The sequence below is a fragment of the Columba livia genome, chromosome 35, assembly GCF_036013475.1.
Source record: "Columba livia isolate bColLiv1 breed racing homer chromosome 35, bColLiv1.pat.W.v2, whole genome shotgun sequence".
Taxonomy (NCBI): Eukaryota; Metazoa; Chordata; class Aves; order Columbiformes; family Columbidae; genus Columba; species Columba livia.
Window position 1 is genome coordinate 422,899 of NC_088636.1, and position 11,703 is coordinate 434,601.

The 11,703-nt window shown below is 57.5% G+C and overlaps 1 protein-coding gene across 2 annotated transcripts; it reads left to right on the plus strand.

Annotated features, from left to right (window-relative positions):
• Positions 1–1,409: 1,409 nt before the first annotated feature.
• On the plus strand, positions 1,410–8,999 carry CDIPT (CDP-diacylglycerol--inositol 3-phosphatidyltransferase). 2 transcript variants are annotated; one of them, XM_065044308.1, is made up of 6 exons: positions 1,410–1,567; positions 3,555–3,689; positions 5,226–5,379; positions 6,097–6,178; positions 6,887–6,968; positions 8,749–8,999. In XM_065044308.1, the coding sequence occupies exons 1-6, from the start codon at positions 1,522–1,524 to the stop codon at positions 8,919–8,921; spliced, it is 672 nt and encodes a 223-aa protein (XP_064900380.1). In that variant the 5' UTR covers positions 1,410–1,521; the 3' UTR covers positions 8,922–8,999. The 2 variants fall into 2 exon arrangements, with proteins under 2 accessions (XP_064900380.1, XP_064900381.1); XM_065044309.1 differs by lacking the exon at positions 3,555–3,689 and having other exon boundaries at positions 1,448–1,567.
• The last annotated feature ends 2,704 nt before the right edge of the window (positions 9,000–11,703 follow it).

Below are 11,703 nucleotides of genomic sequence, written 5' to 3' on the forward strand. Positions count from 1 at the left end.
TGATCCAATGGGACCCAATGGGGACCCAACGATGACTCAATGGGACCCAATGGGGACCCAATGATGACCCCAATGGGGTCTTGGGAACCAATGAGGACCCAAAGTTGACCCAATGGGGTCTTGGGGACCCATTGATGACCAACATTGAGCCAATGAGGACCCAAAGTTGACCCAATGGGGTCTTGGGGACCCATTGATGACCAACATTGAGCCAATGAGGAACCAATGATGACCCAATGGGGTCTTGGGGACCCAACGATGACCCCAATGGGGTCTTGGGGACCAATGAGGACCCAACATTGACCCCATGGGACCCAATGGGGACCCGATGGGGTCTTGGGGACCCATTGATGACCCAGCATTGACCCCAATGGCGTCTCGGGGACCCATTGATGACCCCGTGATGACCCAATGGGACCCAATGGGAACCCAACATTGACCCAACGGCCAATGGGGACCCAACGATGACCCAACATTGACCCAATGGGACCCAATGGGGTCTTGACAAGGTCTTGGGGACCAATGGGACCCAGTGATGACCCAACGATGACCCCAATGACCCCATCGATGACCCAACATTGACCCCAAAGGGACCCATGGGCACCCATTGATGACCCAATGGGGTCTTGGGGACCCATTGATGACCCCAATGACCCCATCGATGACCCCACATTGACCCCAATGGCCCATTGATGACCCAACAATGACCTCAATGACCCATTGATGACCCCACATTGACCCCAATGACCCCATTGATGACCCCACATTGACCCCAATGACCCCATTGATGACCCCACATTGACCCCACATTGACCCCACTGATGACCCAACAATGACCCCGTTGATGACCCCACATTGACCCCAATGACCCCACACTGACCCCAATGGCCCCACATTGACCCCAATGGCCCATTGATGACCCCACATTGACCCCAATGATGACCCAGAAATGACCCCATTGCTGACCCCACATTGACCCCAATGTGTGGGGCGGGGGGTCCCCCACCCCCCATTTGTCCTCAGGGCCCCTCCCCCCACCCCCCCAGCGCATTTTTAACCAATTTAATTAAAACCTTAATTAAAAAACCGACCATTTTTGAAGCCACGCCCACTTCATGACGCGCCCGAACGCCTGGGTCCACCCGGAAGTGTGTGTGGGGGGGTAATTAAGGGTCTAATTAACGACCTGGGCGGGTGGGGGGGCGCGGGGGGGTTGGGGAGGCTGGGGGGAGGGGTTAATTAGGCGATTCATTAATTACTCACGCGTTAATTAGCGCTTTTTCGCCGCGTCGCCATGGAAACGGCGGGCGGACCGGAAGAGGCCGCGGCGCCGCGCGCGGGGGATGCCGGGAGGTACCGCCCCTAAGCGGAGGGGGGGAGCCGGGGGGGGGTGAGCGCGGCGCTGATTGGTCGCGGTGAGGGGGGAGCGAGGCGCCGGTTGGCTGTGCGGCGGGGAGGGCGTGGCGTGGCGCGGTCACGTGGGGAAGCCGGCGTTAAAGGGGCCGCGGGGGAGCCGGGGCGATGGGCGGCGGGGAGAACGTGCTGCTCTTCCTGCCCAACGTCATCGGTACGGGAGCTGGGTGTACTGGTTATACTGGGTATACTGGGATATACTGGGGTGTACTGGGGTGTACTGGGATATACTGGGTCATACTGGGGTGTACTGGGATGTACTGGGGTGTACTGGGATATACTGGGAGTACTGGGGTGTACTGGGGTGTACTGGGGTGTACTGGGGTGTACTGGGATATACTGGGAGTACTGGGGTGTACTGGGGTGTACTGGGGTGTACTGGGAGTACTGGGTGTACTGGGGTGTACTGGGATATACTGGGATATACTGGGGTGTACTGGGTGTACTGGGGTGTACTGGGATATACTGGGTTATACTGGGTCATACTGGGGTGTACTGGGGTGTACTGGGGTGTACTGGGGTGTACTGGGTTATACTGGGATGTACTGGGTTATACTGGGTTATACTGGGTTATACTGGGGTGTACTGGGGTGTACTGGGGTGTACTGGGTTATACTGGGATATACTGGGATATACTGGGATGTACTGGGTTATACTGGGATATACTGGGTTATACTGGGTTATACTGGGGTGTACTGGGGTGTACTGGGTTATACTGGGATATACTGGGTTATACTGGGATATACTGGGGTGTACTGGGATATACTGGGATATACTGGGTATACTGGGTTATACTGGGATATACTGGGATATACTGGGATACACTGGGTTATACTGGGTCATACTGGGATATACTGGGGTGTACTGGGGTGTACTGGGGTGTACTGGGTCATACTGGGATGTACTGGGATGTACTGGGGTGTACTGGGGTGTACTGGGTCATACTGGGATGTACTGGGATGTACTGGGGTGTACTGGGGTGTACTGGGATATACTGGGATATACTGGGGTGTACTGGGATATACTGGGTCATACTGGGGTGTACTGGGATATACTGGGATATACTGAGATATACTGGGATGTACTGGGATATACTGGGATATACTGGGGTGTACTGGGATATACTGGGTCATACTGGGGTGTACTGGGATATACTGGGATATACTGAGATATACTGGGATGTACTGGGATATACTGGGGTGTACTGGGTGATACTGGGGACACTGGGATATATTGGGAGGCACTGGGAAGGGATTTGGGGTGACTGGGAGGGACTGAGAAGGGGCTGGGGGTGACTGGGTCGTACTGGGTTGTACTGGGTTGTACTGGGTTATACTGGGTTGTACTGGGGATACTGGGGGGGCTGGGGGGACTGGGATATATTGGGAGGGACTGGGAGGGACTGAGAAGGGACTGGGGGGAACTGGGGTGGATTGGGGGTGACTGGGTTGTACTGGGTTGTACTGGGATGTACTGGGTTGTACTGGGTTGTACTGGGTTGTACTGGGTTGTACTGGGTTATACTGGGTTATACTGGGGAGAATGTGCTGCTGTTCCTGCCCAACGTCATCAGTATGTGGGGGTACTGGGGATACTGGGATATACTGGGACGGACTGGGGGGGCACTGGGGTATATTGGGATGGACTGGGGGGGCACTGGGATGGACTGGGGGGGCACTGGGGTATATTGGGATGGACTGGGGGGCACTGGGATGGACTGGGGGGGCACTTGGGTATATTGGGATGGACTGGGGGGGCACTGGGGTATATTGGGATGGACTGGGGGGGCACTGGGGTATATTGGGATGGACTGGGGGGGCACTGGGATATACTGGGATGAACTGGGGGGGCACTGGGGTATATTGGGATGGACTGGGGGGGCACTGGGGTATATTGGGATGAACTGGGGGGGCACTGGGGTATACTGGGATGAACTGGGGGGGCACTGGGGTATATTAGGATGGACTGGGGGGGCACTGGGGTATATTGGGATGGACTGGGGGGCACTGGGGTATATTGGGATGGACTGGGGGGCACTGGGATGGACTGGGGGGCACTGGGGTATATTGGGATGGACTGGGGGGCACTGGGGTGTATTGGGATGGACTGGGGGGGCACTGGGGTCTGACCCCCCCCCCCAGGCTACGCCCGCCTGGCGCTGGCGGCCGCCGCCGTCTGGCTGATGCCCACGCGCCCGGCTCCCGCGGCCGCGCTCTACGGGGCCAGCGCCGCCCTGGACGCCCTGGACGGCGCCGTGGCCCGCAGGCTCAACCAGGGTGGGCGGGGCTAAGGGGGGCGGGGCTGAGGGGGGCGGGGCTGAGGGGGGCGGGGCTGAGGGGGGCGGGGCCTCGGGGGGCGGGGCTGAGGGGGTGGGGGAGTGGTAGCTGCGATGTATGGGGCGGGAAGGGGCCGTAGGGAGGTGGGAGGGGGGCGTGGTTTGGGGGAGGGGTGTGGTTTGGGGTGGGCCGTGGTTTGGGGGAGGGGCCGTGGTTTGGGGGAGGGGCCGTGGTTTTGGGGGGCATGGTTTGGGGATGGGGCGTGGTTTGGGGGAGGGGGTGTGGTTTGGGGTGGGGTGTGGTTTGGGGAGGGGCCTGGTTGGGGTGGGGCGTGGTTTTGGGGAGGGGCGTGGTTTGGGGAGGGGGCGTGTTTTGGGGGAGGGGGCGTGGCTTGGGGAGGGGGCGTGGTTTGGGGAGGGGGCGTGGTTTGGGGAGGGGGCGTGGTTTGGGGAGGGGGTGTGGTTTGGGGAGGGGTCGTGGTTTGGGGAGGGGCCTGGTTGGGGTGGGGCGTGGTTTTGGGGAGGGGCGTGTTTTGGGGGAGGGGGCGTGTTTTGGGGGAGGGGGCGTGGCTTGGGGAGGGGGGCGTGGTTTGGGGAGGGGGCGTGTTTTGGGGAGGGTGCATGGTTTAGGGCAGGGGGCGTGGTTTGTGGGAGGTGGGTGTATAGGTGGGTGTATAGGGATGAGAATGGCCATAGGGAGGTGGGAGGGGGCGTGGTTTAGGTGGGAAGAGGCGTGGCTTGGAGTGGGAGTGGCCTGAGGGGGGCGTGGCCCTGAGGGGGTGGAGCATGGAGGGGTAACTGAGACATATAGGGGTGGGAATGGGCCATAGGGAGGTGGGAGGGGGCGTGGTTTAGGTGGGAGGAGGCGTGGTTTAGGTGGGAGGGGTGTGGTCTGAGTGGGTGGGGCCTCGAGGGGGCGGAGCTTAGGGGTGTGGGAGGGGGAAGTTGGGTGTATAGGGGTGGGAATGGGCCGTAGGGAGGTGGATAGGGGGGCGTGGTTAAGGTGGGAGGAGGCGTGGCTTATATGGGGCGTGGCTTGGAGTGGGAGTGGCCTTAGGGGGCGTGTCCCAGAGGGGGTGGAGCTTGGAGGGGTAACTGAGATGTATAGGGGTGGGAAGGGATGTAGGGAGGTGGGTGGGGGCGTGGTTTAGGTGGAGGAGGTGTGGCTTATATGGGGGCGTGGCTTGGAGTGGGCGTGGCCTGAGGGGGCGGGGACTCATGGGGGCGGAGCCTGGAGGGGTAACTGGGGTGAATGGGGTGGGAAACAATCCCTATGGGTCCATACTGGTTTGTACTGGTTTATACTGGAAAAGGCATTATGGGGGTTATTTTGGGCAGGGGGGGTCAGGGGGTCCCCCAGGACCCTTGGGGAGGTGAGATGACCCATACTGGTCTGTACTGGTCTGTACTGGTCTGTACTGGTCTATACTGGTCTGTACTGGTTTATACCGGTTTAAAGGCCCTTAGGGGGTGTATCTCGGGGGGGCGGTTCCGGGGGTCACCCGGGGGTCCCCCCGCTGTCCCCCCCCCCCCCCAGGGACCCGTTTTGGCGCCATGTTGGACATGCTGACGGACCGGCTCAGCTCCATGTGCCTATTGGTCAACCTGGCGCTGCTCTACCCGGCAACCGCCGCCCTGTTCCAGCTCAGCATGGCGCTGGACGTGGCCAGCCATTGGCTGCACATGCACTGGTGGGCGGGGCTAAGGGGGGCGGGGCCTGCGAGAGGGGTGGGGCTAGAGGGGGTGGGAATAAAGGGGGTGGGAATAAAGGGGGTGGAGCTAAAGAGGTGGGAATAATAGAGGGTGGAGTGAAAAGGGGGCGGACTGAAAAGGGGGCGGAGCTAAAGGGGGTGGGGGTAAAGGGGGAGGAGCTAAAGGGGGCAGGGATTGAAGTGGTGGGGTTAAAGGGGGCGGGGCTAAAGAAGTGGGGATAAGCGGAGCTAAAGGGGGTGGGGAGAAAGGAGGCGGAGCTAAAGGGGGTGAGGAGAGAGGGGTGGAGCTAAAGGGGTGGGAATAAAAGGGGTGGAGCTAAAGGGGTGGGGATTAGAGGGGCGGAGCTAAAGGGGGTGAGGAGAGAGGGGGCGGAGCTTCAGGGGTGGAGAGAGGGGGCGGAGCTAAAGGGGTGGGAATAAAAGGCGTGGAGGTAAAGGGGGTGGGGATGAAGGGGATGGAGCTAGGGGTAAAGGGGGCGGGGCTAAAGGGGCAGTGCTAAAGAGGGTGGGGATAAAGGGGTGGAGCTAAAGGGGATGGGTTAAAGGGGGTGGAGCTAAAGGGGGTGGGGATGAAGGGAATGGGGATAAATGGGGCGGAGCTAAGGGGGCGGGAAAAAGGGGGTGTGGTTGGGTTGGGTGAAGAGGTGTGGCTGGTGGGCGTGTCCCCCCGACCCTGCCCCCTTTCCCCTCCCCCAGCACCACCCTGGAGGGCGGAGCCTCCCACAAGGACGTGGGGGGGGAGGGGCACCCGCTGCTGCGCCTCTACTACACAAACAAGGTAAGGGGGCGGGGCCAAGGGGGAGGGGCCAATGGGGCTGGAGGAGGGACCAGGAGTGGGGGAGGGGTGAGAGGGAGGGGGAGGGGTCATGGGGCTGGAGAGGGGGAGGGGCCTTAGGGTGGGGGAGGGAGTCAGAGGGGGAGGGGCCAGGGGTTGGGGGGTGTGGTCAGTGGGGTGGGGGAGGGACAAAGGGGGGGATCAGGGAGTGGGGGAGGAGCTGGGGGGATGTGCTCTGGGGGTTGGGGTGGGGTAAGAGGGCGGGGCTATGGGGTTGGGGGTGGGGCCATGGGGTTGGGGGCAGGGTCAGTGATTTGGGGGTGGGGTCAGTGATTTGGGGGTGGGGTCAGTGATTTGGGGGCGGGGTCAGGGCGTTGGGGTGGGTTGGGGGTGTGGCCATGGGGTTGGGGGTGTGGCCATGGGGTTGGGGGTGTGGCCATGGGGTTGGGGGTGTGGCCATGGGGTTGGGGGCGGGGTCATGGTTTTGGGGGCGGGGTCATGGTGTTGGGGTGGGTTGGGGGCCGGGCCATGGGGTTGGGGGCGGAGTCGGTGGGCGTGGCCATGTGCTTGGGGGCGGCATCATGGGGTTGGGGTGAGGTCAGGGGCCGTGGTCACGAGTTGGGGGCGGGGTCTGCGGTTTGGGGGCGGGGTCAGGGCTGGCTGGGGGCGGGGTCGGCGGAGGGGGCGTGTCCATGTTGGCCCCGCCCCCAGCCGCTGCTGTTCGCGCTTTGCGCCGGGAACGAAGCGTTTTACTGCGGCCTCTACCTGGTGAAGTTCAGCGACGGGCCCCGCGGTCAGTGGGACGCGCTGGGTGAACTGGGCAGACTGGGCAGACTGGGGGGAGACTGGGGAGAGACTGGTCAGACTGGTTATACTGGTCACAGACTGGGGAGAGGCTGGTTATACTGGTTATACTGGGGGGAGACTGGGGAGAGACTGGTTATACTGGTTATACTGGGGGGAGACTGGTTATACTGGTCAGACTGGTCACACTGGGGAGAGACTGGTTAGACTGGTTAGACTGGTCACAGACTGGGGAGAGACTGGTTATACTGGTCACACTGGTCAGACTGGGGGGAGACTGGGGAGAGGCTGGTTAGACTGGTCACAGACTGGTTATACTGGGGAGAGACTGGTTATACTGGTCAGACTGGTCAGACTGGGGAGAGGCTGGTTAGACTGGTTAGACTGGTCAGACTGGTCAGACTGGGGAGAGACTGGTCAGACTGGTCAGACTGGTCAGACTGGTCACAGACTGGTTATACTGGTCAGACTGGTCACACTGGGGGGAGACTGGGGAGAGACTGGTTATACTGGTCAGACTGGGGGGAGACTGGTTAGACTGGTCAGACTGGTCACAGACTGGTTATACTGGGGAGAGACTGGTCAGACTGGTTATACTGGGGGGAGACTAGGGAGAGGCTGGTCAGACTGGTTATACTGGTCACAGACTGGTTATACTGGGGAGAGACTGGTTATACTGGTCAGACTGGTCAGACTGAGGGGAGACTGGGGAGAGGCTGGTTAGACTGGTTATACTGGTCACAGACTGGGGAGAGGCTGGTTATACTGGTTATACTGGTCACAGACTGGTTATACTGGTCAGACTGGTCAGACTGGGGAGAGACTGGTCAGACTGGTCAGACTGGGGGGAGACTGGGGAGAGGCTGGTTATACTGGTCAGGCTGGGGACAGACTGGGGGGAGACTGGTTATACTGGTTATACTGGTCAGAGACTGGTTATACTGGGGGGAGACTGGTTATACTGGTTATACTGGTCACAGACTGGGGAGAGGCTGGTTAGACTGGTTAGACTGGGGGGAGATTGGTTATACCGGTTATACTGGTCACAGACTGGGGAGAGACTGGTTAGACTGGTCAGACTGGGGAGAGACTGGTTATACTGGTTATACTGGTTATGAGACTGGGGAGAAACTGGTTAGAGAGACTAGGGAGACTGGTTATACTGGTTGACTGGGGGGAACTGGTTTATACTGGAGGGACTGGGAGGGAACTGGGATGGACTGGTTTGGACTGGGATGAACTGGGATGCACTGGAATGAACTGGGAGGGACTGGGAGGGACTGGGAGGGACTGGGATGGGACTGGGAGGGACTGGGATGGACTGGGATGAACTGGGATGAACTGGGATGGACTGGGGGTTCACTGGGATGGACTGGTCCATACTGGTCCATACTGGTCTGAACTGGGATGGACTGGGGAGGTCACTGGGATGGACTGGGATGGACTGGGGGGTTCACTGGGATGAACTGGGGGTTTCACTGGTCCGTACTGGTCCGTACTGGTCCATACTGGTCTGAACCGGTCTGTACTGGTCTGAACCAGTCCATACTGGTCCATACTGGTCTGAACTGGTCCATACTGGTCCATACTGGTCCATACTGGTCCGTACTGGTCTGAACTGGTCCGTACTGGTCCATACTGGTCTGAACTGGTCCGTACTGGTCTGAACTGGTCCGTACTGGTCCGTACTGGTCCATACTGGTCTGAACTGGTCCGTACTGGTCCGTACTGGTCCGTACTGGTCTGAACTGGTCCGTACTGGTGCCCAGTGCTCCCGGGGGCCCCCGGGCTGTTCCGGCTCCTCCTCTGGGTCGCGACCCCCATGGCCGCCCTCAAGTTCCTGCTGAACCTGCTGCAGCTGGGCGGAGCCGCCGCGCGATTGGCCGCCCTGGACGCCGCCGCCAGGCGATTGGACGAGGCGCCCAGACCCAAAACCCAGTGAATCCGCCCCAAAACCAACCCGGGACCCCCGCAAAGTGTCCCCAAAATACCCCCATAAATGGAGCAACCGCCGACCATGGAGGTGTTTCCTCTCCATTGACTCGTTAACACCTTGGCCAATCAACGGGGGGTTAATTAGGGGTTAATTAAGAGTGGGGAGGGGTCACATGACCTTCTAGACCCCATAACTACCAACCCCAACCCATAAAGACTCAATGACCATCAACCCTATGGAGGTGTTTCCTCACCATTGACTCATTAAGCCCTTGGCCAATCAAAAGGTTAATTAGTTATGGACTAATTAAGAGTGGGGAGGGGTCACCTGACCTTCTAGACCCCATAACCACCAACCCCAACCCATAAAGACCCAATGACCACCAACCCTATGGAGGTGTTTCCTCACCATTGACTCATTAAGCCCTTGGCCAATCAATGGGAGGTTAATTAGGGCTTAATTAAGAGTGGGGGAGGAGTCACCTGACCTTCTAGACCCCATAACCACCAATCCCAACCCATAAAGACTCAATGACCATCAACCCTATGGAGATGCAACCACCAACCCCTTGAGATGTTTCTCCACCATCGACTCATTAAGCCCTTGGCCAATCAAAAGGTCAATTAATAAGGGGTTAATTAAGAGTGGGGAGGGGTCACCTGACCTTCTAGACCCCATAACCACCAACCCCATGTAGACACCATGACCATGGACCCATTGAGACCCAAGAACCGTCAAGCCCATGGAGATGTTTCTCCACCATCGACTCATTAAGCCCTTGGCCAATCAAAAGGTTAATTAGTTATGGACTAATTAAGAGTGGGGAGGGGTCAGCTGACCTTCTAGACCCCATAACCACCAACCCCAACCCATAAAGACCCAATGACCACCAACCCCATGGAGATGCAACCACCAACCCCTTGAGATGTTTCTCCACCATCGACTCATTAAGCCCTTGGCCAATCAAAATATTAATTAATAAGGGGTTAATTAAGAGTGGGGAGGGCTCAGCTGACCTTCTAGACCCCATAACCACCAACCCCATGTAGACACCATGACCATGGACCCATTGAGACCCAAGAGCCACCAACCCCATGGAGATGTTTCTCCATCATTGACTCATTAAACCCTTGGCCAATCAACGGGGGGTTAATTAGGGCTTAATTAAGAGTGGGGGAGGAGCCACCTGACCTTCTAGACCCCATAACCACCAACCCCATTGAGATACAATGAATGACCTTGAACCCCATGGAGATGCAACCACCAACCCCTTGAGATGTTTCTCCACCATCGACTCATTAAGCCTTTGGCCAATCAAAAGGTTAATTAGTTATGGACTAATTAAGAGTGGGGAGGGGTCAGCTGACCTTCTAGACCCCATAACCACCAACCCCATGTGGATACAATGACCATGGACCCATTGAGACCCAATGACCATCAACCCCATTGAGATGTTTCTCCACCATTGACTCATTAAGCCCTTGGCCAATCAACGGGGGGTTAATTAGGGCTTAATTAAGAGTGGGGGAGGAGCCACCTGACCTTCTAGACCCCATAACCACCAACCCCATTGAGATACAATGAATGACCTTGAACCCCATGGAGATGCAACCACCAACCCCTTGAGATGTTTCTCCACCATTGACTCATTAAGCCCTTGGCCAATCAAAATGTTAATTAGTTATGGACTAATTAAGAGTGGGGAGGGGTCAGCTGACCTTCTAGACCCCATAACCACCAACCCCATGTAGACACCATGACCATGGACCCATTGAGACCCAAGAACCATCAACCCCATGGAGATGTTTCTCCACCATTGACTCATTAAGCCCTTGGCCAATCAAAATGTTAATTAATAAGGGGTTAATTAAGAGTGGGGAGGGGTCAGCTGACCTTCTAGACCCCATAACCACCAACCCCAACCCATAAAGACCCAATGACCACCAACCCCATGGAGATGCAACCACCAACCCCTTGAGATGTTTCTCCACCATCGACTCATTAAGCCCTTGGCCAATCAAAATATTAATTAATAAGGGGTTAATTAAGAGTGGGGAGGGGTCAGCTGACCTTCTAGACCCCATAACCACCAACCCCATGTGGATACAATGACCATGGACCCATTGAGACCCAAGAACCGTCAACCCCATGGAGATGTTTCTCCACCATTGACTCATTAAACCCTTGGCCAATCAACGGGGGGTTAATTAGGGCTTAATTAAGAGTGGGGGAGGAGCCACCTGACCTTCTAGACCCCATAACCACCAACCCCATTGAGATACAATGAATGACCTTGAACCCCATGGAGATGCAACCACCAACCCCTTGAGATGTTTCTCCACCATCGACTCATTAAGCCCTTGGCCAATCAAAAGGTTAATTAGTTATGGACTAATTAAGAGTGGGGAGGGGTCACATGACCTTCTAGACCCCATAACCACCAACCCCATGTAGACACCATGACCATGGACCCATTGAGACCCAAGAACCACCAACCCCATGGAGATGTTTCCTCACCATTGACTCATTAAGCCCTTGGCCAATCAATGGGAGGTTAATTAGGGCTTAATTAAGAGTGGGGGAGGAGTCACCTGACCTTCTAGACCCCATAACCACCAATCCCAACCCATAAAGACTCAATGACCATCAACCCCATGGAGATGTTTCTCCACCATCGACTCATTAAGCCCTTGGCCAATCAAAATATTAATTAATAAGGGGTTAATTAAGAGTGGGGAGGGGTCAGCTGACCTTCTAGACCCCATAACCACCAACCCCATGTGGATAC

Coding starts and splice junctions, on each gene's coding strand:
- CDIPT (XM_065044308.1), top strand. CDS start 1,522: ATGGGCGGCGGGGAGAACGTGCTGCTCTTCCTGCCCAACGTCATCG. Junction 3,690..5,225: donor GGCCCGCAGGCTCAACCAGG/GTGGGCGGGGCT, acceptor CCCCCCCCCCAG/GGACCCGTTTTGGCGCCATG. Junction 6,179..6,886: donor GCCTCTACTACACAAACAAG/GTAAGGGGGCGG, acceptor CCCCGCCCCCAG/CCGCTGCTGTTCGCGCTTTG.